General features: G+C 45.2%; 3 protein-coding genes across 3 annotated transcripts; all 3 read left to right on the forward strand.

The window, feature by feature from the left end:
* Nucleotides 1-201: 201 nt before the first annotated feature.
* On the forward strand, nt 202-1,288 carry LOC113058207 (claudin-4-like). Its single transcript, XM_026225898.1, has one exon. The coding sequence runs from the start codon at nt 276-278 to the stop codon at nt 894-896; it is 621 nt and encodes a 206-aa protein (XP_026081683.1). The 5' UTR covers nt 202-275; the 3' UTR covers nt 897-1,288.
* Nucleotides 1,289-11,589: 10,301 nt separating this feature from the next.
* Nucleotides 11,590-12,823, forward strand: cldnf (claudin f). Its single transcript, XM_026225893.1, has one exon. It carries the CDS (start codon nt 11,680-11,682, stop codon nt 12,421-12,423), a length of 744 nt encoding a protein of 247 aa, XP_026081678.1. The 5' UTR covers nt 11,590-11,679; the 3' UTR covers nt 12,424-12,823.
* Nucleotides 12,824-13,918: 1,095 nt separating this feature from the next.
* Nucleotides 13,919-15,043, forward strand: LOC113058206 (claudin-4-like). Its single transcript, XM_026225897.1, has one exon. The coding sequence runs from the start codon at nt 14,003-14,005 to the stop codon at nt 14,630-14,632; it is 630 nt and encodes a 209-aa protein (XP_026081682.1). The 5' UTR covers nt 13,919-14,002; the 3' UTR covers nt 14,633-15,043.
* Nucleotides 15,044-21,050: the final 6,007 nt, after the last annotated feature.

The following is a 21,050-nucleotide window of genomic DNA, read 5'->3' on the forward strand; positions in this document are numbered from 1 at the left end:
ATCATTGAACCATGAGTCATCCTTATGTAAAACTATGACATTGTGATTCATAAAATATCTTGTTCAGCAAAACAAATCCACCCTAATGCAATTACAGTTAAGGCTCGTCACTGGGGTTTGCTTGATTAATGACACCACAGCCTGGGAGCAAATAATGGTGACGGTGCACCTGGGAGTGATTTGTGTGGTCCCTCCTTGTTTCTCTTTGCATAAAATGTCCACTGAAGCAGCTCTGGAGACCAAAGACTATTCTGTTACCAAAGCAGTGTTCTAGCATGGTATCAGCAGGATTGCAGATGCTGGGCATAGCCCTGGCCATCATCGGCTGGATCGGGGTGATCGTAGTTTGCGCTCTCCCTATGTGGCTTGTCACAGCTTTCATTGGACAGAATATAGTCACTGCGCAAACAACCTGGGAAGGAATCTGGATGAGCTGTGTGGTGCAGAGCACGGGACAGATGCAGTGTAAGGTGTATGACTCCATGCTGGCCCTCAGCTCAGATCTACAGGCGGCTCGAGCCCTGATTGTCATCTCTATCCTGGTGGGTGTCTTTGGAATCCTGCTAGCGGCTGCTGGAGGGAAATGCACCAACTGCATCGAGGACGAGCGCACCAAGGCCAAAGTGGGCATCATTTCAGGAGCCATCTTCATTGTGGCTGGAGTTCTGTGTTTGATTCCTGTCTGCTGGACAGCCAATACAGTTATAAGGGACTTCTATAACCCTATGACCGTCAGTTCACTGAAGAGAGAGTTGGGAGCTTCATTGTTTATTGGATGGGCTGCTTCGGCGCTGTTAATAATTGGTGGGTCATTGCTTTGTGCAAATTGCCCTCCTAAAGATCAGTACACTGCAAAGTACACAGCTCGGCCAGGAGGAAACAAAGGCTATGTATAAAGAGGAACTGAGGTGCACTGCAAATAGTGACTTTAATTTGTATCTTGCTCAGCTTTTGACCTGTTTGTGTTACAACTGACCATGTATCTGAATGTTCTGGTTGAATTAGCTGTCAGCTGCCAGATTTTATATTAATGGTGAAATACTAAGAAAGTTTCAGGTCACAGCACTGAACAGAACAGTATTTCCAAAGATTGTGTGGGAACTGTAAATACCTTCTTAATTTTGCCAGCTGGATTCACAAACCGTGGATTCCCTCTTCAGATATGCTTAGTTTTAAGAATTTATACAAAATGTAAATTTAATCATGTGCTTTGTGACAGATATTTGTGCCATACTACAAAACATTTCAACTACATCGATTACAAACAAATAAATTCATTAGAAACACACACAATTGTTTATTGTGCTTCATTACACAGTAACAGTTAAGATTTTACTCTCCTTGCTTAGAAAGATGGTTGGGTTCTCAATAATTATGTAATAAAGAAGGTATATGGGAGGTGTCACAACTACTGAAGTGCTAACTACATGATGGGTGAAAAATATTCACACACTTACAAGTAAAGAGAGGGAGTGAATTGAATGGTATTTGACTGTATTTGTATTTTGTAATGTGGTATTTTTCATTATTGCAAAAAAAATGCTTTAAAAAAAATTGAAAAGAAAAAAGGCATTATCTGATATTTACTTGAACATGAAGACATGTTATTTCTCTCTCTTTTTTTTCACCAGGAGGCAACATTCTGGCCCAAACATACATTCCTATTTTTTACATTTCACATTTTTGAATTGTATGTGTTTACTACAGTGAAGTTCCAAGAGTTTTAAGAAAAGTAACTTTTTGCCCGGGAATAAAAAGTGGAAAAGTCCAATAGCATTTTGTAGCTGATAAGCTATGTATCTACACAGAAACTCAAAAAAAAAAAAAAAAACAACAACACTGAGATAACTGCAGTGAAGCTCCAGTCCCCTGTAATTAACATAAAAAAGAATCAAAATAAATGTTAATAATAATTTGATCATTATTATTTCGATAAGTTGATACATATTTTATGCACCATTATGTTTCCCTGTTGATGTACAGTTTAAAATGTGTGATGTTAAAAAATCCATGCAATGCAACATGCATTAAATAATAACAAATAAATACGTTTATAATATTTAATTGTATTATTGTCAATATTTTATCAGTGACAAATTTGTATTCTTGCTATTGTGTGCCCATGAAGAATAGATGGCTGCATCCAGGTCACACTTCTCGGTGAAGTACGTGAGCAACTGCCAATGAGATGAATGCCAACACTAACAGAAAGCTCTCTCCAGTTAATCACAACTGCCCACCGAAGCAAGAAGGCATCTACAACCCCAAGTTCCCTTTCAGTTGGTCACGTTCGACGTTACGAATGGGGATCTCGCCCGAGAGCCCAATCACCTTCGAGTGGTACAAAACGAGCCAATGGTACACAAAGTACCTTGGTCTGCGGAATTTGCATCGCGAGCTCCGCCCCGAAGAGTGGGTATATAAGGAGCAACGCGAGCAACTCGCATTCAAGCTTTCGCTTCGGAGCCGAGCACATCGCTTGCTGCAATCACCGGAGTGTTTACAAGCAAGAGCTGGTGTTGGTGTGACGGCGCGATTCAGCGGTTCGTCTGGGTTTCCTGCGACAGCTCCCGCGTTCCCCTGAGCGCTTCAACACCTCTAAAAGAGACAAATTTCTCTCACAAAAGAGATACGGGCCGATTTGCGTCTTTTTAAAGATGTCATTTCGCCCGTGTGTTTCTGGGTGCGGTCGATATATCGCTCCTCGTGACGGTCACGATCGATGTGTCACGTGTCTGGGCTTCCAGCACGCTGAGACTGCGTTCATGGATGGCTCATGTTCTCATTGCGGGGACATGACCATCTCGGCGTTGAGATCGAGACTCGATTACCTTAAAAGGTATAGAGTCCCCTCTGCCACACCCCGTACTAGCTCTTCTTCTCATAAGAGAGCTACTTCGGCTGGTGGCCAGGGTGATCTGAGGGTTACCGTGTGGGCTTCCCCGACGAGCGAACCTCCTCGGGCCATACCCCCCTCACATACGCCGCAGCCGGTTGAGTTCCCGGGTGAGTTTGCTGGACCCTCTCAGGCTCCTGACATCTCATTCGGGGCTCGCGAAGAGGACCGTATGTCGATCGCCGCATCACAAGGCGGGCTTGAGTCCTCGGGAGATGAGGGTTCGGCTGTGTTGCCTCCCTCGGGAGTGCCAGCATTGTCCGAGTCCGATCCCGAGCTGACGGCCGTGCTTTCCCGGGCAGCGGAGAGCATCGGGCTTGAGTGGAATCCTCCACCCTGTCCCGAGCGCTCGAGGCTGGATGATTGGTTCCTGGGGGCTGCTCATGCGGATCGCCAGCACCCCCCTCTGGTTCCTTTCTTCCCGGAAGTGCACCAGGAAGTAACTAGTTCATGGAAGGCACCTTTAACTGTCCGAAACCGTTCTGGTTCTTCCTCCGCCTTCACTGCCCTCGATGGCGGGGCGGCCAAGGGGTATGCTGGGATTCCCCCGGTGGAGCGTTCTGTTGCGATGCAACTGTGTCCGCAGAGCGCCTCCGCTTGGCGTGTTGGTCCCAAGCTGCCCTCCAAAGCCTGTAAGTTCTCATCCACGCTTGTGGCCAAGGCTTACAGAGCAGCGGGCCAGGCCGCTTCTGCCCTGCATGCCATGGCCTCACTGCAGATCTATCAATCAATCAATCACCTTTATTTATATAGTGCTTTAAACAAAATACATTGCGTCAAAGCACTGAACAACATTCATTTGGAAAACAGTGTCTCAATAATGCAAAATGATAGTTAAAGGCAGTTCATCATTGAATTCAGTTATGTCATCTCTGTTCAGTTGAAATAGTGTCTGTTTTTATTTGCAATCAAGTCAATGATATCGCTGTAGATGAAGTGACCCCAACTAAGCAAGCCAGAGGCGACAGCGGCAAGGAACCGAAACTCCATCGGTGACAGAATGGAGAAAAAAACCTTGGGAGAAACCAGGCTCAGTTGGGGGGTCAGTTCTCCTCTGACCAGACGAAAACCAGTAGTTCAATTCCAGGCTGCAGCAAAGTCAGATTGTGCAGAAGAATCATCTGTCTCCTGTGGTCTTGTCCTGGTGCTCCTCTGAGACAAGGTCTTTACAGGGGATCTGTATCTGGGGCTCTAGTTGTCCTGGTCTCCGCTGTCTTTCAGGGCAGTAGAGGTCCTTTCTAGGTGCTGATCCACCATCTGGTCTGGATACGTACTGGATCCGGGTGACTGCAGTGACCCTCTGATCTGGACACAGACTGGATCTCGTGGCCACGGTGACCTCGGAACAAGAGAGAAACAGACAAAATTAGCGTAGATGCCATTCTTCTAATGATGTAGAAAGTACGGTGTTATGTGAAGTGTTTCCGGTTCCGGTTTACCTAATTAATGCAGCCTAAAAATCCTTTAACGGATTTGGATATTAAAAGCATATTAGTATGTTATGTGTATGCCAGGTTAAAGAGATGGGTCTTTAATCTAGATTTAAACTGCAAGAGTGTGTCTGCCTCCCGAACAATGTTAGGTAGGTTATTCCAGAGTTTAGGCGCCAAATAGGAAAAGGATCTGCCGCCCGCAGTTGATTTTGATATTCTAGGTATTATCAAATTGCCTGAGTTTTGAGAACATAGCGGACGTAGAGGAGTATAATGTAAAAGGAGCTCATTCAAATACTGAGGTGCTAAACCATTCAGGGCTTTATAAGTAATAAGCAATATTTTAAAATCTATACGATGTTTGATAGGGAGCCAGTGCAGTGTGGACAGGACCGAGCTAATATGGTCATACTTCCTGGTTCTAGTAAGAACTCTTGCTGCTGCATTTTGGACTAGCTGTAGTTTGTTTACCAAGCGTGCAGAACAACCACCCAATAAAGCATTACAATAGTCTAACCTTGAAGTCATAAATGCATGGATTAACATTTCTGCATTTGACATTGAGAGCATAGGCCTTAATTTAGATATATTTTTGAGATGGAAAAATGCAGTTTTCCAAATGCTAGAAACGTGGCTTTCTAAGGAAAGATTGCGATCAAGTAGCACACCTAGGTTCCTAACTGATGACGAAGAATTGAAAGAGCAACCATCAAGTCTTAGACAGTGTTCTAGGTTATTACAAGCAGAGTTTTTAGGCCCTATGATTAACACCTCTGTTTTTTTCTGAATTTAGCAGTAAGAAATTACTCGTCATCCAATTTTTTTATATCGAATATGCATTCCATTAGTTTATCTATAGGTCTATCAGGCCAAGCTGCTCCGGCAGCTGCACGAGGGCAGTGCTGACCCAGAGGTTTTGCAGGAGGCGCTCCTTGGGTCATGTGATGTCCACTTTGGTGGTCCAGGAGCGCCACCTATGGCTGAACCTGGCAGACATGAGGGAGTCTGATCGGGCTCAGCTCCTCAACTCCGCCTCTGGCGCAACCGCCTCAGCCTGCTCGTCGCCGAGGGCGCCCCCCTGTGGCCTCCTCCACTCCCGCTCGGCCACAGCAGCAGCCTTCACCCCGGCCGCAGCGAGGAGATGGCCGCAGAAGGGCGGCGCAACCCGTCTCTGCCCCTAAACCTGCCAAACACCAGGCCAAGCGGCGTTCCTGAGACGGACGACCCGGAGTTGGAGACGTCAGCTCATCAGGAGATGGTAGCAGGACCACTCCTTCCCCCGGAGGAGGGCCCGGGGAGAATCCTTTGTTCTCGTTTTCATTTTGTTCCGCCACTGGCCCTGCGGCCGGTGGTACCCAAACCTTCACTAAAAGAGCTGTTTCCTCTACCTCCGGGTCCCAAGAGGCCACGAACGGCAGCTGGCGACGTGCTTCCTCGCCGCTCTCGTTCTCCTCTCCCCTTGCCAGTTTCCATGCAAAGACGGCTCAAGAACGCTTCGCCTTCTCATGCCCTCTTTGCCACTTGGAGTCAGACGAGTGCCCGAACTCCGCCCCCGCTAAGGGACGCTATGCCTCTCATGCCGGGGCTGTCTGCTCCACCACGCTGCCCCACCGTGGGTACGCCTGTAGTCCCCTTGACCCCGCTGGTTTGGTTCTTGGGAGCCTGGCTAGAGCTCCCCAGGCCTTCCCGCTGGCTCATCCGGACGCTCAGGCTCGGCTACGCGATTCAGTTCGCCCGGCGTCCCCCCAGGTTTCGGGGTGTCCACGCGACGATGGTGGGCAAAGATGCCCCTGTCATGCGCGCGGAGGTCGCGACCCTGCTGGCAAAGGGCGCGATAGAGCCGGTCCCTCCAGCCGACATGAAGTCCGACATGGCTCCTCTCAGGCAACAAGGTGTCCGTATCCTCAACTACCTCAACGACTGGCTGATCGTAGCTCACTCTCGAGAGCGGTTGTGCGAGCACAGGGATCTGGTGCTCAGACACCTCGCCCGACTGGGTCTTCAGGTCAACTGGGAAAAGAGCAAACTCTCCCCTGTGCAGAGGATCTCTTTTCTCGGTATGGAAATAGACTCGGTCGCCATGTTCGCGCAGCTTACGAACGAGCGCGCACAGTCACTGCTGAATTGCCTGAGACAATTCGAGGGCAAGAGAGCGGTTCCACTGAAACTGTTTCAGAGGCTCCTGGGGCATATGGCGTCCGCGGCGGCAGTCATACCGCTCGGGCTTCTCCATATGAGACCGCTTCAGCACTGGCTTCACGACCGAGTCCCGAGATGGGCATGGCAACAGGGCATGCTCCGAGTAACCATCACTCCGGCCTGCCGCCGATACTTCACCCCGTGGTTGGACCCCTCATTTCTACGGGCCGGCGTGCCCCTGGAACCGGTGTCCAGACATGTTGTTGTGTCAACAGATGCCTCTGCCACGGGCTGGGGTGCCAAGTGCAACGGGCGCACTGCGTCAGGCTCCTGGACAGGACCCCGACTTCAGTGGCATGTCAATTGCCTCGAGTTGCTAGCAGTACGTCTTGCTCTGTACCACTTCAGGGCCCTGCCAAAGGACAAGCACGTTCTGGTCCGTACGGAAAACACTGCGACCGTAGCGTACATCAACCGTCAAGGTGGTCTACGCTCCCGCCGCATGTCACAACTCGCTCGCCATCTCCTCCTGTGGAGTCACAAGCATCTGAGGTCGCTTCGTGCCATTCACATTCCGGGCAGGCTCAATCGTGCAGCGGACGAGCTCTCACGACAGCAGTCTCGCCCCGGGGAATGGAGACTCCACCCCCAGTCGGTTCAGCTGATTTGGGAACACTTCGGAGACGCTCAGGTAGACCTGTTTGCCTCTCCAGAAAATTCCCACTGCCAGTTGCTTTACTCCCTGACCGAGGGCACCCTCGGCACGGACGCCCTGGTACACAGCTGGCCGCTGGGCCTGCGCAAGTATGCGTTTCCCCCAGTGAGCCTTCTTGCACAGACGTTGTGAAAGATCAGGGAGGACGAGGAGCAGGTCCTCATGGTTGCGCCTTTTTGGCCCGGCCGGACCTGGTTCCCCGAACTTGTACTCCTCGCGACAGCCCCTCCCTGGCCAATTCCTTTGAGGAAGGACCTTCTTTCTCAGAGACGGGGCACCCTCTGGCACCCACGTCCCGATCTGTGGAACCTACATGTGTGGGTTCTGGATGGGACACGGAAGGTTTAGGTACCTTGCCACCACAGGTGGTAGCTACCATCACTTCAGCTAGAGCCATGTCCACCAGACATGCCTATGCTTTGAAGTGGAACCTCTTCGTCACTTGGTGTTCTTCACGGTGTGAGGACCCCTGGAAATGCCCGGTTGGGTCAGTGCTTTCCTTTCTTCAGGAGGGGTTGGAACGAAGGCTGTCTCCTTCCACCCTCAAGGTCTATGTGGCTGCCATTTCGGCTCACCATGACCCCGTTGAAGGTAAGTCTCTTGGAAGGCACGATCTGATCATCAGGTTCCTGAGAGGAGCAAGGAGGCTCAATCCGCCTCGCCCTCAGCAAGTCCCCTCTTGGGACCTCGCAGTGGTTCTATCAGCACTGCAGAGAGCTCCCTTCGAACCCTTGCTCTCAGTAGAGCTAAAGTTTTTATCTTTGAAAACTGTGCTCCTGACGGCTTTGGCTTCGGTGAAGAGGGTCGGGGACCTGCAGGCATTTTCAGTTGACGAAGCGTACCTGGAATTCGGGCCGGCTAACTCTCACGTTATCTTGAGACCCCGGCCTGGGTACGTGCCCAAAGTTCCCACCACTCCTTTTAGGGATCAGGTGGTGAACTTGCAAGCGCTGCCCCTGGAGGAGGCAGACCCAGCCCTGGCACTGCTCTGTCCAGTACGTGCGCTCCGCACCTACGTGGACAGAACTCAGTGCCTTAGGACCACAGACCAGCTCTTGTCTGTTACGGAGGCCAGCAGAAGGGAAAGGCTGTCTCCAAGCAGAGGTTATCCCACTGGATAGTGGATGCTATTGTCCTGGCTTATCAGGCTCGAGACCTGCCATGCCCCCTAGGGGTGAGAGCTCACTCAACTAGGAGCGTAGCTTCCTCCTGGGCGCTGGCGCATGGCGCCTCGCTAGCAGACATCTGTAGAGCTGCGGGCTGGGCGACACCTAACACATTCGCGAGATTTTATAATCTCCGTGTAGAGCCCGTGTCCTCCCGGGTACTCGCCCCTTCGGGCCAGTAAGGACCTGCTCGGTGTCAATCCGCTTGCTGCGCCATTCCACTCCGCGGACTGGATGCGTGCGCTATTCCCCTCAGGTGAGTTCCTCAGTCAGAACCCTGGGTTCCTCCAGCACTGTTGATGTCCAACACTTGCGTACATGCCCTTTGGTCAGCCATGTGTGGGACTAGGTGCCTCCATGTGTTGTGATTCCCCTTCTGGGTAATCCCACGTGTGTATGTCCACAGTAAGTCTCTCCGCAGCATGTGTCTTTCCCTTGGCAAGCCCCTTGCCAGCTCTGTCGTTGAAATTTTCACCCTGCGGGCTGGGTACCTCAGAGTTCTTATGTATCACCACCTTGGTAGATACCTGCCTTCTGTAAGTCCTCCCACGGGCAGGCAGCCTGCTAGCATATGTCCAGCTGGAATATGCTACCCAGTGTATTCTGTGCGAGCTATAGGCCCTCACTCGTGCTGGCCTCACGACAGGGTGCTATCACTCACACGGGTCGCTGGAAGACAGCCATGTGGCGTTTTGTAAGGGACCCCATTCGTAACGTCGAACGTGACCGACTGAAAGGGAACGTCTTGGTTACGTATGTAACCCTCGTTCCCTGAAGGAGGGAACGTAGACGTTACGTCCCCTTGCCACATCGCTGTTCCGCTGAACGGCCGGGTCACTGGCTCGGCTCCTCAGCGAAGACTTGAATACGAGTTGCTCGCGTTGCTCCTTATATACCTGCTCTGCGGGGCGGAGCTCGCGATGCAAATTCCGCAGACGAAGGTACTTTGTGTACCATTGGCTCGTTTTGTACCACTCGAAGGTGATTGGGCTCTCGGGCGAGATCCCCATTCGTAACGTCTCCGTTCCCTCCTTCAGGGAACGAGGGTTACATACGTAACCAAGACGTTTTCTGCTGTAAGGTCTGGTTCTGCTCCAAGAGAGTTTGTCTGAGACGCAGAACCCATAACTGGCCTTAATTAAAATGCACACTCAAGTGACGGATTGATCTAATTCATCACTGTAAGTCAGCAATGTATCTGTAGAATTACTATGAGATACAAAGAATGATGAATACACATTCTATATAGAGATTATGTTGTGATAATATTTATGTTGTGAAAATATTTATGCCTCTACATGTATCATTAAACAACTCCCATTCCATTGGATAAATTCTATAAAATGATATTCTTTTTTTTTTAGCCCAAACAGTAAAGCGAATACAGGAAACATCATGGGTTTTATTTTCTGGGAATGCTTGATGTCTTCAGTTACAGCTTTAATGAAGTGATTCTAAATATAGATTGTTTATTTATTTATTTATTTAAAATGTGTACAACAGTGCTTCAATACACAGATTGAAAAAAAACAGTTCACCGGTTCTTTTGCGCTCGACGTAATGGCGTGATTTGTGATGATTGCCTTTGATTCAAGCCTTCGGTTTACCCGCACTCATAACATTAGCACAGAATCAGTTTAGAAACAATCACCAAAAGAATCAGTTCGGTTCAGACGCTCTGTGTGTCGGTCTGCTTCACGCTGAATCACACATGCGCAGTATCATCAGCTCCTCGGTTCTCGAATCAGACGCGTCTGACAGAAAACGGTTCTCGGTTCAGTGTACTGGTGATCCGAAAACAGATACAACTGGTTCTTGACTCGAGAACAAGTCAATCTTTCGTTCGTTTTCTGGCTCGGCTTGGCGTTAATCTTCAGTTCTCTCTTCAGAGCAGTTCAGTCAGTGTACTGTTTGAGTAAATTAATTACTCCAGGATATTGGTTTGTTTTAACTCAGAGGGAGCTTTAAAAAAGTTAACAGCTTAAGTCATTTGTGGATTAATGCGTATTGGAGACGCGAACCATTTCAAACGATAAGTAAACAAACAAATACATAAATACGTGAAATAAATAAATAAGAAATACACATGGTTTAGATGTTATGGCAAAATCTAATCACTAGTAATCAAAACATCCGAGTATTTCAATCTTCGCTCAATGCAACTACTATGAGCATTTGTCACAGTCTTCTGTCTTTCTGTCACTGTCTTCTGTGAGTGTTGTGTTTGTTTGGTGCCATGTGCTCTCTCCTGTCCTTTTCTGACCCCGCCCACCTTGTCACCTCATCCTTGTTTTAGTTGCTTCACCTGTGTTTCTCCCTTGCTCCCGGACTCATTTACCTTCACTCTGCACACCTGTAACTCACTTACACACACACAGCTGTTCCCCATTTGTTCATTACTATATATTCTTGTCTCACCCACCACTATGCCAGGCTGTATTGTTTAATGTTAGCCTACTTGTACTTTGTAAGTGTTCCTGGTTCTGTGTTTTTTGCATGGTGGTTTTGATTTTTCCGTGTTGGCCTTTTTGTTCTATTAAAGTTAATTTTCCCTGCATTTGGACCCAGACCCTGTTCTTTCTTATCCGGTGTGTGACAGCATACAGGATATTTATGTGACATTCACTGAAATTTCTATGTCATTACTCAAGAGTTGCAACTGCATATTATTAGTCAGATTTCAGTTCCAGTGATGGAAACTCAAGGCATGTTGTGAAATGATTAATGGGCCCATAAATACTCTAATGTTCTTTGGAGGCACTTAAAAGATGTCATGCACTATAAACTTTCTAACCTAAAATAAAGCCTGAACATTATAAACACTCACTGTTATCTTGTCTATGAAACATCTTGAGCTCAAGATATTTCTACATTAAGCAATTTTTTTAAATGTACTTAATTTCTGCATCTGATAATATAAATCAGATATACTAAATAATGTGCCATTTCTTCAGATATCAATTTAATATCTTGTTAAACACACAAAAAAGTGTTCATTAACTTGAAAACAGTTTCCACGCATCTGAGAGAATCTTCAAATCTTTTGTTAACAAGGGTGAAGTCAATGGCATTATCTTTGACACAGCAGATACATGCAGAAACCGGATCTGAATGCGTCTTCATGGAAAGCACTGAGCAAGCAGCATATCTGAAGAATCTTTCTTCGAAATCTTGTTCAACAGGATTAACCAAACAGTGCATACACAACTCCTCCCAGTGTCTTGTGTCTAAATCAAACAGGCTGACACTTCCTGTTTGTTTCTCAGACACCTATGGGTTAAGACCAGACCAGCAGCTGTGTTTGAGTTTAACAACACCAGCAGCTTTAACATGGGGAGGATTGCTAAAGAGGTTTCCGGCCAGATCCTGTGCTTCATTGGTTTTGTTGGCATATGTGTCTGCTGTGGCATTCCCATGTGGCGCGTCACTACGTACATCGGTGCCAATATTGTCACGGGTCAGATAGTCTGGGACGGCTTGTGGATGAACTGTGTGATGCAAAGCACAGGACAGATGCAGTGTAAAATCCAAGACTCAATCATGCGACTGACCCAGGACTTGCAAGCAGCACGTGCGCTGATCGTCATCGCAATAGTGATCAGCTTCATTGGAATGCTCTTGACGTTTGTGGGAGGCCAGTGCAGCAGCTGTCTGAAGAAAGAGTCCTCCATGGCCAAAGTGCTGATTCTGGGTGGGATCCTGTGCATTGTAGCTGGAGTCATCGGTCTTATTCCGGTCTGCTGGTCCTCAGCCTACACCATCTCAGATTTTCAGAGCGTTCTCACAATCGAGACCCAAAAGAGGGAGCTTGGGGCATCCATATACATTGGCTGGGCCGCCTCAGGATCTCTTCTGTTTGGAGGAATCATTTTGTGTACTTCCTGCCCACCAAGTGAAGATGTATATCCAAATTACCCAGGCATGTACCCCTACCAAGGACCTATGTATGGGCCTCCTGGATCTTACATGCCTGCCAAAACATATGCACCGAGTGCTGTATATACTGGAGCTTATGTACCTAACAAACCATATCCACCCCCAACTTACTCACCTGTTCCAGGACAATATATTTAGCTAGTGGACAATAATTTGAACTGACACTTCTGATTTTTTTTTTATGTAATCTCTACATATTTCAGTGTTTGGTTGAATTAATGTATGCATGACTTGCTTGGAGTGTCTTCTTCTTTGCTAACCTTTGAATGAAGATGGTTTGGAAAATCTTGTTTGTCCTCTTTCTCCTCTCCTTCAAGTTGTTCTACTGGTTGAGATGATGTAATGCTAATGAACTCTGTATATGTTTCAACAGAGTAGGTGAAATTTGCAAGTACTGTTGTGTTATTAACTTTTGCAAATTATGCCATTTGTGAAGTGTTTTATTTTTTATTTTTATTTTTTACTTAAATTTTTTGACAATATGTATAGCTTTGGATCTTTACATTGTATTGTGAATAAATATATTTCTTGATTATTAGAAATGATCTCAGAGTTTCATTTATACATCTATTCTTCACTATCTGAATCTTTTTTATTGATTCTTATTCCACAGCTGTCAAACAAACAAAAATGTGATGCGACAAATGTGATTAAAATGGCCATTTAATTTGAAAGAAAAGTTTTGATGTAATTGCATTGCAAATTTGACTTAAAAAGCACACACAGTGAATTCTGCCAGGATATTAACAGGAAATAAATTATATCCAATGTTAATGTAGCATTGGTTTTTGTGTCGTGTATTCAAGTAGCATTTCATTCATCCTGCCATCAATCCACTGATGTTGTTGTCACATGTTCAGTTTGGTTTGTTATGGTTTTCCTTGCGTTTCTTTTTTGGTTCCTGTCTTTCCTTATTGGGTCACCTTCCTGTACTTGTTTATTTTCATTTATTAAACCCTGGCACCTGTGTTTTGTAATCATCCAATATATATTAGTGAAAGTGACGCACCCACCCACCCGGAGCAGTGTTCATCATTTATGCTGCAGAGCCCGGGGAGCAGTGGGGGGTTTGGTGCTCAAGGGCACCTCAGTCATGGTATTGCTGTCCCGAGACTCAAACTCACAACCTTAAGGTTAGGAGTCAAACTCTCTAACCATTAGGCCACGACTTCCCCTTAGTTCCTGCCTGTTCAATTCTTGTTTGTCTGGTCAGCTCGTTACATTCTCAGTGTTTCTTTATGTTCATGTTCAAGCATTCGTTTCGGTATATCCCGTGTTTTCATTTATTAAAGACTATTTAAGTTTTCTTACATCTCCTCGCTCCTCCCTGCTGTGTGCACCATGAAAGGTGTATGGATGGCTTATATTTTTAAGCCTTATTTTTAGCTTTATATTTTTTGTTTTGAGACTCAACAAGTTTGTGTGGAATATCGACTAAATCCTTTCGGTTAAGTGCCTTTGCATTTGTGTGACAGTTCAGTTCCTTGTTGATGCATATCTCCCCGAAACTAGCCAGTGCATCGTCATTCCCTGCTTTGGAATCTGGTCAGGCTTGAAAATGTACCTTAACCTGGTTTCAGGCCGATCCGACCTAGACTCCTCCCTTCTGAGACAATCTTAAAACTCTGAAGGCTAGGAACAGAAGTCATTATTACGATTAACAGAGGAGCAAACACTTTCTTCTATAAGCCAACGAAGCCGAGCAAACGAGAGAAAAATGGTGTCTATGTGTCGACAGATCCTAGGCTTGTCCCTGGGATTTATTGGTTTCATAGGAGCAATTATCATTTGCGCCCTTCCCATGTGGAAGATGACTGCGTTTATTGGAGCCAATATTGTGACAGCACAGATCATTTGGGAGGGCTTGTGGATGAACTGTGTGGTCCAGAGCACAGGACAGATGCAGTGCAAAATCTACGACTCGCTCCTGGCTTTACCTCAGGACCTGCAGGCTGCTCGGGCGCTTGTGATCATCGCCATCATTATCTGCCTCTTTGGGGTCATCCTGGCGATTGCCGGTGGAAAATGCACCAACTTTGTTGAGAGGGAAGACAGCAAGGCAAAGGTGGCTATTGCCAGTGGTGTGATCTTCATCATTGCTGGAGTGTTGGTCCTGGTCCCAGTCTGCTGGACAACTAACACCATCGTCAGGGATTTCTACAATCCCATTCTCACAGATGCCCAAAGAAGGGAGCTCGGGCCTTCTATCTATATCGGATTCGGTGCGGCTGCACTGCTGCTCCTGGGAGGAGGTATTCTGTGCAGCTCCTGCCCACCTAAAGAGGAAAAATACAACATCAAGTACTCTCAGCCAAGGTCCATTGCCACCAGCAAAGCCTATGTCTGAAGATCACACACGCAAAGACTTTTTATTTAAAAAGACTCTTTTTTAATTAAACCTTTTTATTCCCATCTGTGGATTTCCTAAGGAGAAACAATGGAAAGACAGTTTCTGATATGGTGTAGTTTATCTACTGAGATTTTGTGTGATTCTACAGATCACTGAAATAGAAAGTGTGCATTTGTAATGTGATGAGAGGAATCTAACTCAGGGAATAACATTTTCTGAAATGTTAACCGTGTTTTTCAGAAACCAACTGTTCTTGTAATTTATGTTTAATAAGATAACATGAATAGTTCCATTAAATCATTATAGATGACTGACTGTTATAAATTACAAAGGCACTGGTTTTATAAAATGTGCATTAACCTTTTGTCTTACTGTTTGTTTGTTAAAATAAATGTTCCTGTAAAACAATTTATTGATACTGCTTTGACATCATTTCATAATAATAGTTTGAAAATATTGAATATTCTCACATCATAGAAAACATTACAGATCATGCTCACCTCTGACGGTGACTAAAATGTTGACAATATTAACAGAGATGTTGCCAAAGACCTGTAAAACCAGTTTTTAGCCATGCTGTCTATGTTTTGCTGTAAAAATAAATAAATAATAACTATAATACATATTTAGTCTGTCTCCACTTCATTCAGAGAAATTTAGACAAAAAAAAATGTGTTTGTTCAATAATATTTATCCAGTAATATTTAGTAATAATCACACACTGAAACAGTGCAATGATTAGAAGAAAACAATTATTTTACATCAATAATATAGCTATTATAACACTTTAGCATATGGTTGGTTTTGTTATTATGAGGTAGAATTGTAGGAGTAGAGGAGGAAGAGGATGAAGAAACTAAAGCTGCACCCACATACACATTCTTTCAGGTCTTTTGATGAATGCAATGGCCATGTTTATAGTACATGCATAAGAATATTAGTATGTTATCTATTAGAATTTGGTCAAATTCTGATTATGTATTTGTGTCTTTACCATATGTTAGGCCATAAAGTTATAAACAGTTGAATGCATTGCTAATGGACCTTTTTGAAATATCTATGCCTGGGGCATGCCAAAATAACAATCCCTCCCTGAGATTCATGTGCATACATTTCAGCAAATTAGCACATAAAAAAATAAAAATAAAAAAGGTTAGCACAGAATTTCATTATCTCTCTGAAGCAAGACGTTTGAATATTTTTAATATTTCAATGAAAAACAAAACACTCTGAAGTTGTTTTGCTGAAACTTTTGTTTCAGGTCCTCCCAAACCGGTTACTCCAGATGTCAGTAGTGATACTATCAAAGACGTCTGTCTGTTAACAAAGACGTCTGAATATTGACTACAGGATGTGGGTCAGGTGCTTTTTGTAAAATATTTCTGTCTTAACATTAAATACTTTACTTCATATGAACCTTGATAAATATAGCAACACTGAATTTGACTGTAGAAGTTTTTAAGTATGATTCTAAACAAGTTTAATCGAACAAAAGTGGCGCTCGTCTCAAGGAAATGGACAAACTTTATTGCTGAGGAATGAAGAAAAGTGAAAGCGTCCGTTGTTCCTGGGGTGGTTCTGATGGAGTTTTGTGTCTTATCACTGTGTCCTGGACTGCTGTCATTATAGTAAATGACTTCAGCAATCCACTGTTACTGCATGCTCAGCGCTGAGAGTTTCACTGTACCTCGGCTGTGCTGCAGGGCTCCTCCTGGTGCTGGGAGGGGGGCTGCTTTGCAGTTCTTGTCCACCAAAAGAGAACTGCTCAACGTCTGTCATATACAATCCTGTAAAAATGTCAAAGCCATCGGGTGGGGTCGACACTCTTCTCAGCCACACAGATCCAGCATCACAGTAATGATGTGCAGTTTTATATGCATGAATTAAACATGCCCAAACACAAATAATAATAATAATTATATATATATATATATATATATATATATATATATATATATATATATATATATATATATATATGTGTGTGTGTGTGTGTGTGTGTGTGTGATGAGTGGGGCGGGCCAAGATCCGTGGGAACAGGAGCGAGTGCGGTGGAGTGATTGGAAATGAGTGACACCTGCTCGACCCACCGGTCTCGAGTCCAATGGAGGAGATGGAAGGATATAAAACAGGAGCGATGACAGTGAAGGACGAGAGAGGACCAGGCCTGGATTTTAGTTTGTGTTTTGATTTTGTTTGTGCGTGGCAGTCATCTGTGAGGGGCTGCCACGCTGTTTTGTGTTTATTTGATTATTAAAGTTAAAAAAGTAAAGAGTTTTTATTGTTACAGTGGTGCCGAAACCTGGGAGAAGGAGGGAAGACTGTTGGAAGACCATTTCAGGTGACTACCTCTAGAAGCTCGTCAAGAGAATGCCAAGAGTGTGCAAAGCAGTAATCAAAGCAAAAGGTGGCTACTTTGAAGAACCTACAATATGACATATTTTCAGTTGTTTCACACTTTTTTGTTATATATATATCCACGTGTTAATTCATAGTTTTGATGCCTTCAGTGTGACTCTACAATTTTCATAGTCATGAAAATAAAGAAAACTCTTTGAATGAGAAGAGAATGAGAAGGTGTGTCCAAACTTTTGGTCTGTACTGTATATTATTTTATTTTATTAGGATTTATTTTAATTATTTTGTTGTACTGCGTTCACTCTCATTCTGTTTTCTGTATGTGGGGGATTGGAACGCGCAGTACTCAACACTAGGAAAACCTGCTGTTCAGGAAAACCTACTGACACCATTAGTAAGTCGAACAAAACATGTGCATACTGAGAACAAGATGGTGCATAGCATTTTTTTTTTTACATCAAATAACGTGACAGACCTGTTTTTGACTACCAATAATTTTAGTTCATATAATATCTAATAGAAGGTGCAAAAAGTTCATTTATTTCAGTAATTCAACTCAAAATTTAAAAATCTTGTATTAAATAACTTAATTGCACACAGACTGAAGTAGTTTAAGTCTTTGGTTATTTTAATTGTGATGATTTTGGCTCACATTTAACAAAAACCTACCAATTCACTATCTCAACAAATTAGAATATGGTGTCATGTCAATCAGCTAATCAACTCAAAACACCTGCAAAGGTTTCCTGAGCCTTCAAAATGGTCTCTCAGTTTGGTTCACTAGGCTACACATGTCACGCTGTCTGGTCTCTGTTTCCTTGGGTGTCCACTAGTGGTCTCATTTCCCCATAGGCACCTCACCGCAGGCACTACTATTCCCAAAGCCTTGTCCCTTCATCACAGTAATTGCACTCCTGTTAAATGCACTCAGGTGTCTTCACTTGATAGTCATCACCCTCCCTATATTTACCAGCCTTTTCCTATTTGTCTTCATGGAGTCCTTACTTTCCGTCACCTAGTTTCCTCGCATTTCCTAGTCCTTGAGTTCCAGTTCTTGTTCCTGTTTGTTTAAGGCCTGTCAACGAATATTCTAAATTCGAAAATGTATTCGAATAGTAAAAAAAAAAAGAATTTCGAAGGTGAAAATTAATATTCGAATAAAAAAAAAATGTGGAAAAAAAGGCCTGCGGTAGTAGAGCCATGGTTGTTTGCTTTGCGAGTGGGCGCGCTAGCGCACCTGAGGGTTCAGGGACAGGTCAAAGGAGTCGCACTGTCTGGCACAGCATCACTGCTGAAAGCTGATGCGTCTTCATGGAAGATGCCAGCAAGTGCAGCCCAACTCGACCGCAGCAGAGAAAATGAGGTAAAACTGTTGACCCGCGAGATAAAGTTGTATGCAAGCTATTTAAGATACAGTTAGCATACCATTCGACCACTAGCAACATGAGGTCACATCTCAAAAATGTGCACCCAAATGAGCATGGCATAATGTGTGGAACTCCAGCTAAACAGTCACGTCTTGACACTTAACGTTCTTTGCATCACCCGCCACAAGCTCTTTGTCTGCAACACGACAAGAGGCCATAACGGATAAAATAATTTTGTTCATTTGTAAGGACATGAGACCGATCAGTATCGCGGATGGGGCACGCTTCGGGGAGTTCTGTCAAGCAATGGATCCGAGGTTTGATTATTTATCGTTTCATGTCAAGGAAAGGTTCCATGTTTACCACAGCACAGCGTACTCGGAGCATTTAATGTCAGTTCTATATGCAAAACTTCAATTAATATTAATAATATTTGTTTCAATCACTGAATGAAGCCTGCTATATTTGGAATAACAGTCGTGACCTTAAATTGCTTGCACAAAAATTTGTTTGTTCATTTAAACCATTATGCGCAGAAAACGTGAGGGTGAGAGAGTGTGAGGTCTGCAGTCTTAGTTGATTTCCTTGTTTTTGTGTAGGTAATATGTTTTCATATATGTTTAAACTTAAATAGACTATCTATACAAGTAGTTATGTCTCTTTCTATTATTTTGGCCTGTTATTGACATAATGCACGTCATTGACAACATGTGCAACCAGATGTTCAAATAGTTCGAATGTTCGTGTATGTTCGAATGTTTTTTAGAAGGAATATTCGAACGTCATTTTTGAGCAATTTTGACAGCCCTAGTTTGTTTGTTTGTTTGTTTCTGTTTGGATCTTGTTGGTTACGACCCCGGCTTGTTTTTGACCTTGATTTGGATTACCCTTAATAAAACCACACTGCACTTGATCTTCTGTCTCCTGTGTTCCTGTACGTGACAGAAGGACTCCATCAGGCCAAGATCCAGCGGTGTGGGATTTCACATATGTTCCCCAGCCACCATAAAGGAGTGGATGGGGAGACTTTCCAACCTAACCACTCTCCGTCAAAAGGGGAGTGAGGTGGGGTGCTTGGCACAAACGTTCTGGACAATGGCAGTGGGGATGGGGTATAATAATAAGGCCCTGAAGGACCTATTCAATGACTGCCTGGATGATCCTTTGCCTGGGTGGGAGATGAAGAGGCTGGAGATACTGGACTTTTGGGGTTTCACCAGTTACCTACAGCATCGATCTCGGTGGGATGACTCAGCCACACCTGTTTCTCTCGGTGAGATGGCCAACTCTAGACCGGGGTCTACAGACAGTAGGACCGCCAGCCCAGCGCCACGGCACAAGGTGGCCGCCAGTCCTGTGCCACTGCCCAAGATGGCCGCCGGCCCAGCGCCACTGCCCAAGATGGCCACCGGTCCAGTGCCACCGCCCAAGATGGCCACCGGCCAAGTGCCACAGCACAAGGTGGCCGCCAGCCCAGCGCCACTGCCCAGGATGGCCGCCGGTCCAGAGTCATGGCACAAGATGGCCACTTGTCCAGCGCCTCTACACGGGATGACAGCCATGGTTGACCCTCCAGGGTCCAGTCAGGTTCCCATTGACCCTCCAGAGCCAAGTCAGGTTCCCGTTGACCCTCCAGAGTCAAGTCAGGTTCCCATTGACCCTCCAGAGTCAGTGCAAGTCACCTTTGACACTCCAGAGTCGGGTCAGGTCACCGTTGACACTCCAGAGTCGGGTCAAGTCACCGTTGACACTCCAGAGTCGGGTCAAGTCACCGTTGACACTCCAGAGTCGGGTCAAGTCACTGGTGATCTTCAAGGACAGAGTCAAGTCACCGGTGTTGTTCTTCACGGGCAAATTCAAGTCACCATTGATCTTCATGTGCAAAGGCAAGTCACCAGTGATCTTCATGGACAAAGTCAAGTCACCAATGATCTTCATGGGCAAAGTCAAGTCACCGACTATCTTAATGGGCAAAGGCAAGTCACCATTGATCTTCATGAGCAAATGCATGTCACCATTGATCTTCATGAGCAGAGTCAGGTCACCAATGATATTCATGAGCAGAGTCAAGTCACCATTGAGCCTCATGAGCAGGCGGGGGCCTGTTGCAGGACGACTCAACCTCCGCAGACAGTTTTTAATGTTTACCAGACAATAACTACTCAAGGACCTGCAGGGATATAATTTAGGCTTGGTGGGGTGACAGCCAGCGAGTCATCTGATTCTGACCGTGTTGTTTTAGTACTCAGAGTCTGAAGCTAGGAGAGCATATTAAGTGTTCTTCACAGTAATTTGATTTTTACCGAGCCGAGTGTGTGCGTATAACACATCCTCTCTGGCCACTTTGAGATGTTGACTGACAGCGAAAAAAACAATGCATGGGCTTTCTACTTGTAAAACTCAAAGGCTGTATAGGTAATGTAGCCTCTGCTCTCGGTGGGACAAATTAGGAAACTTGCATTGTGAAGGACGCTCTGAAAAGCGGCAGCGCAGGCAAAAGATTAAAACCTCTATTAAAACAGATGTCCAAATGAGCGTACCGGTATGCTAAAAGCACGTTCTGGCTGCACGAAAAGGTGGCGGTACACTCAAGAGCTATATTTGGAAGTGGCGGTACTGAGTACTATTACTTAATGACTGTTTAAAAACAATAGCATGCAATAAGCGCCTTTGTGTCAAGGTCTTTCTTT

This window comes from Carassius auratus, chromosome 40, assembly GCF_003368295.1.
Source record: "Carassius auratus strain Wakin chromosome 40, ASM336829v1, whole genome shotgun sequence".
In the NCBI taxonomy this organism is placed as follows: domain Eukaryota; kingdom Metazoa; phylum Chordata; class Actinopteri; order Cypriniformes; family Cyprinidae; genus Carassius; species Carassius auratus.

Excerpts from the sequence above, each read along its gene's own strand:
- LOC113058207 (XM_026225898.1), top strand. The coding sequence starts at position 276 with ATGGTATCAGCAGGATTGCAGATGCTGGGCATAGCCCTGGCCATCATC.
- cldnf (XM_026225893.1), top strand. The coding sequence starts at position 11,680 with ATGGGGAGGATTGCTAAAGAGGTTTCCGGCCAGATCCTGTGCTTCATT.
- LOC113058206 (XM_026225897.1), top strand. The coding sequence starts at position 14,003 with ATGGTGTCTATGTGTCGACAGATCCTAGGCTTGTCCCTGGGATTTATT.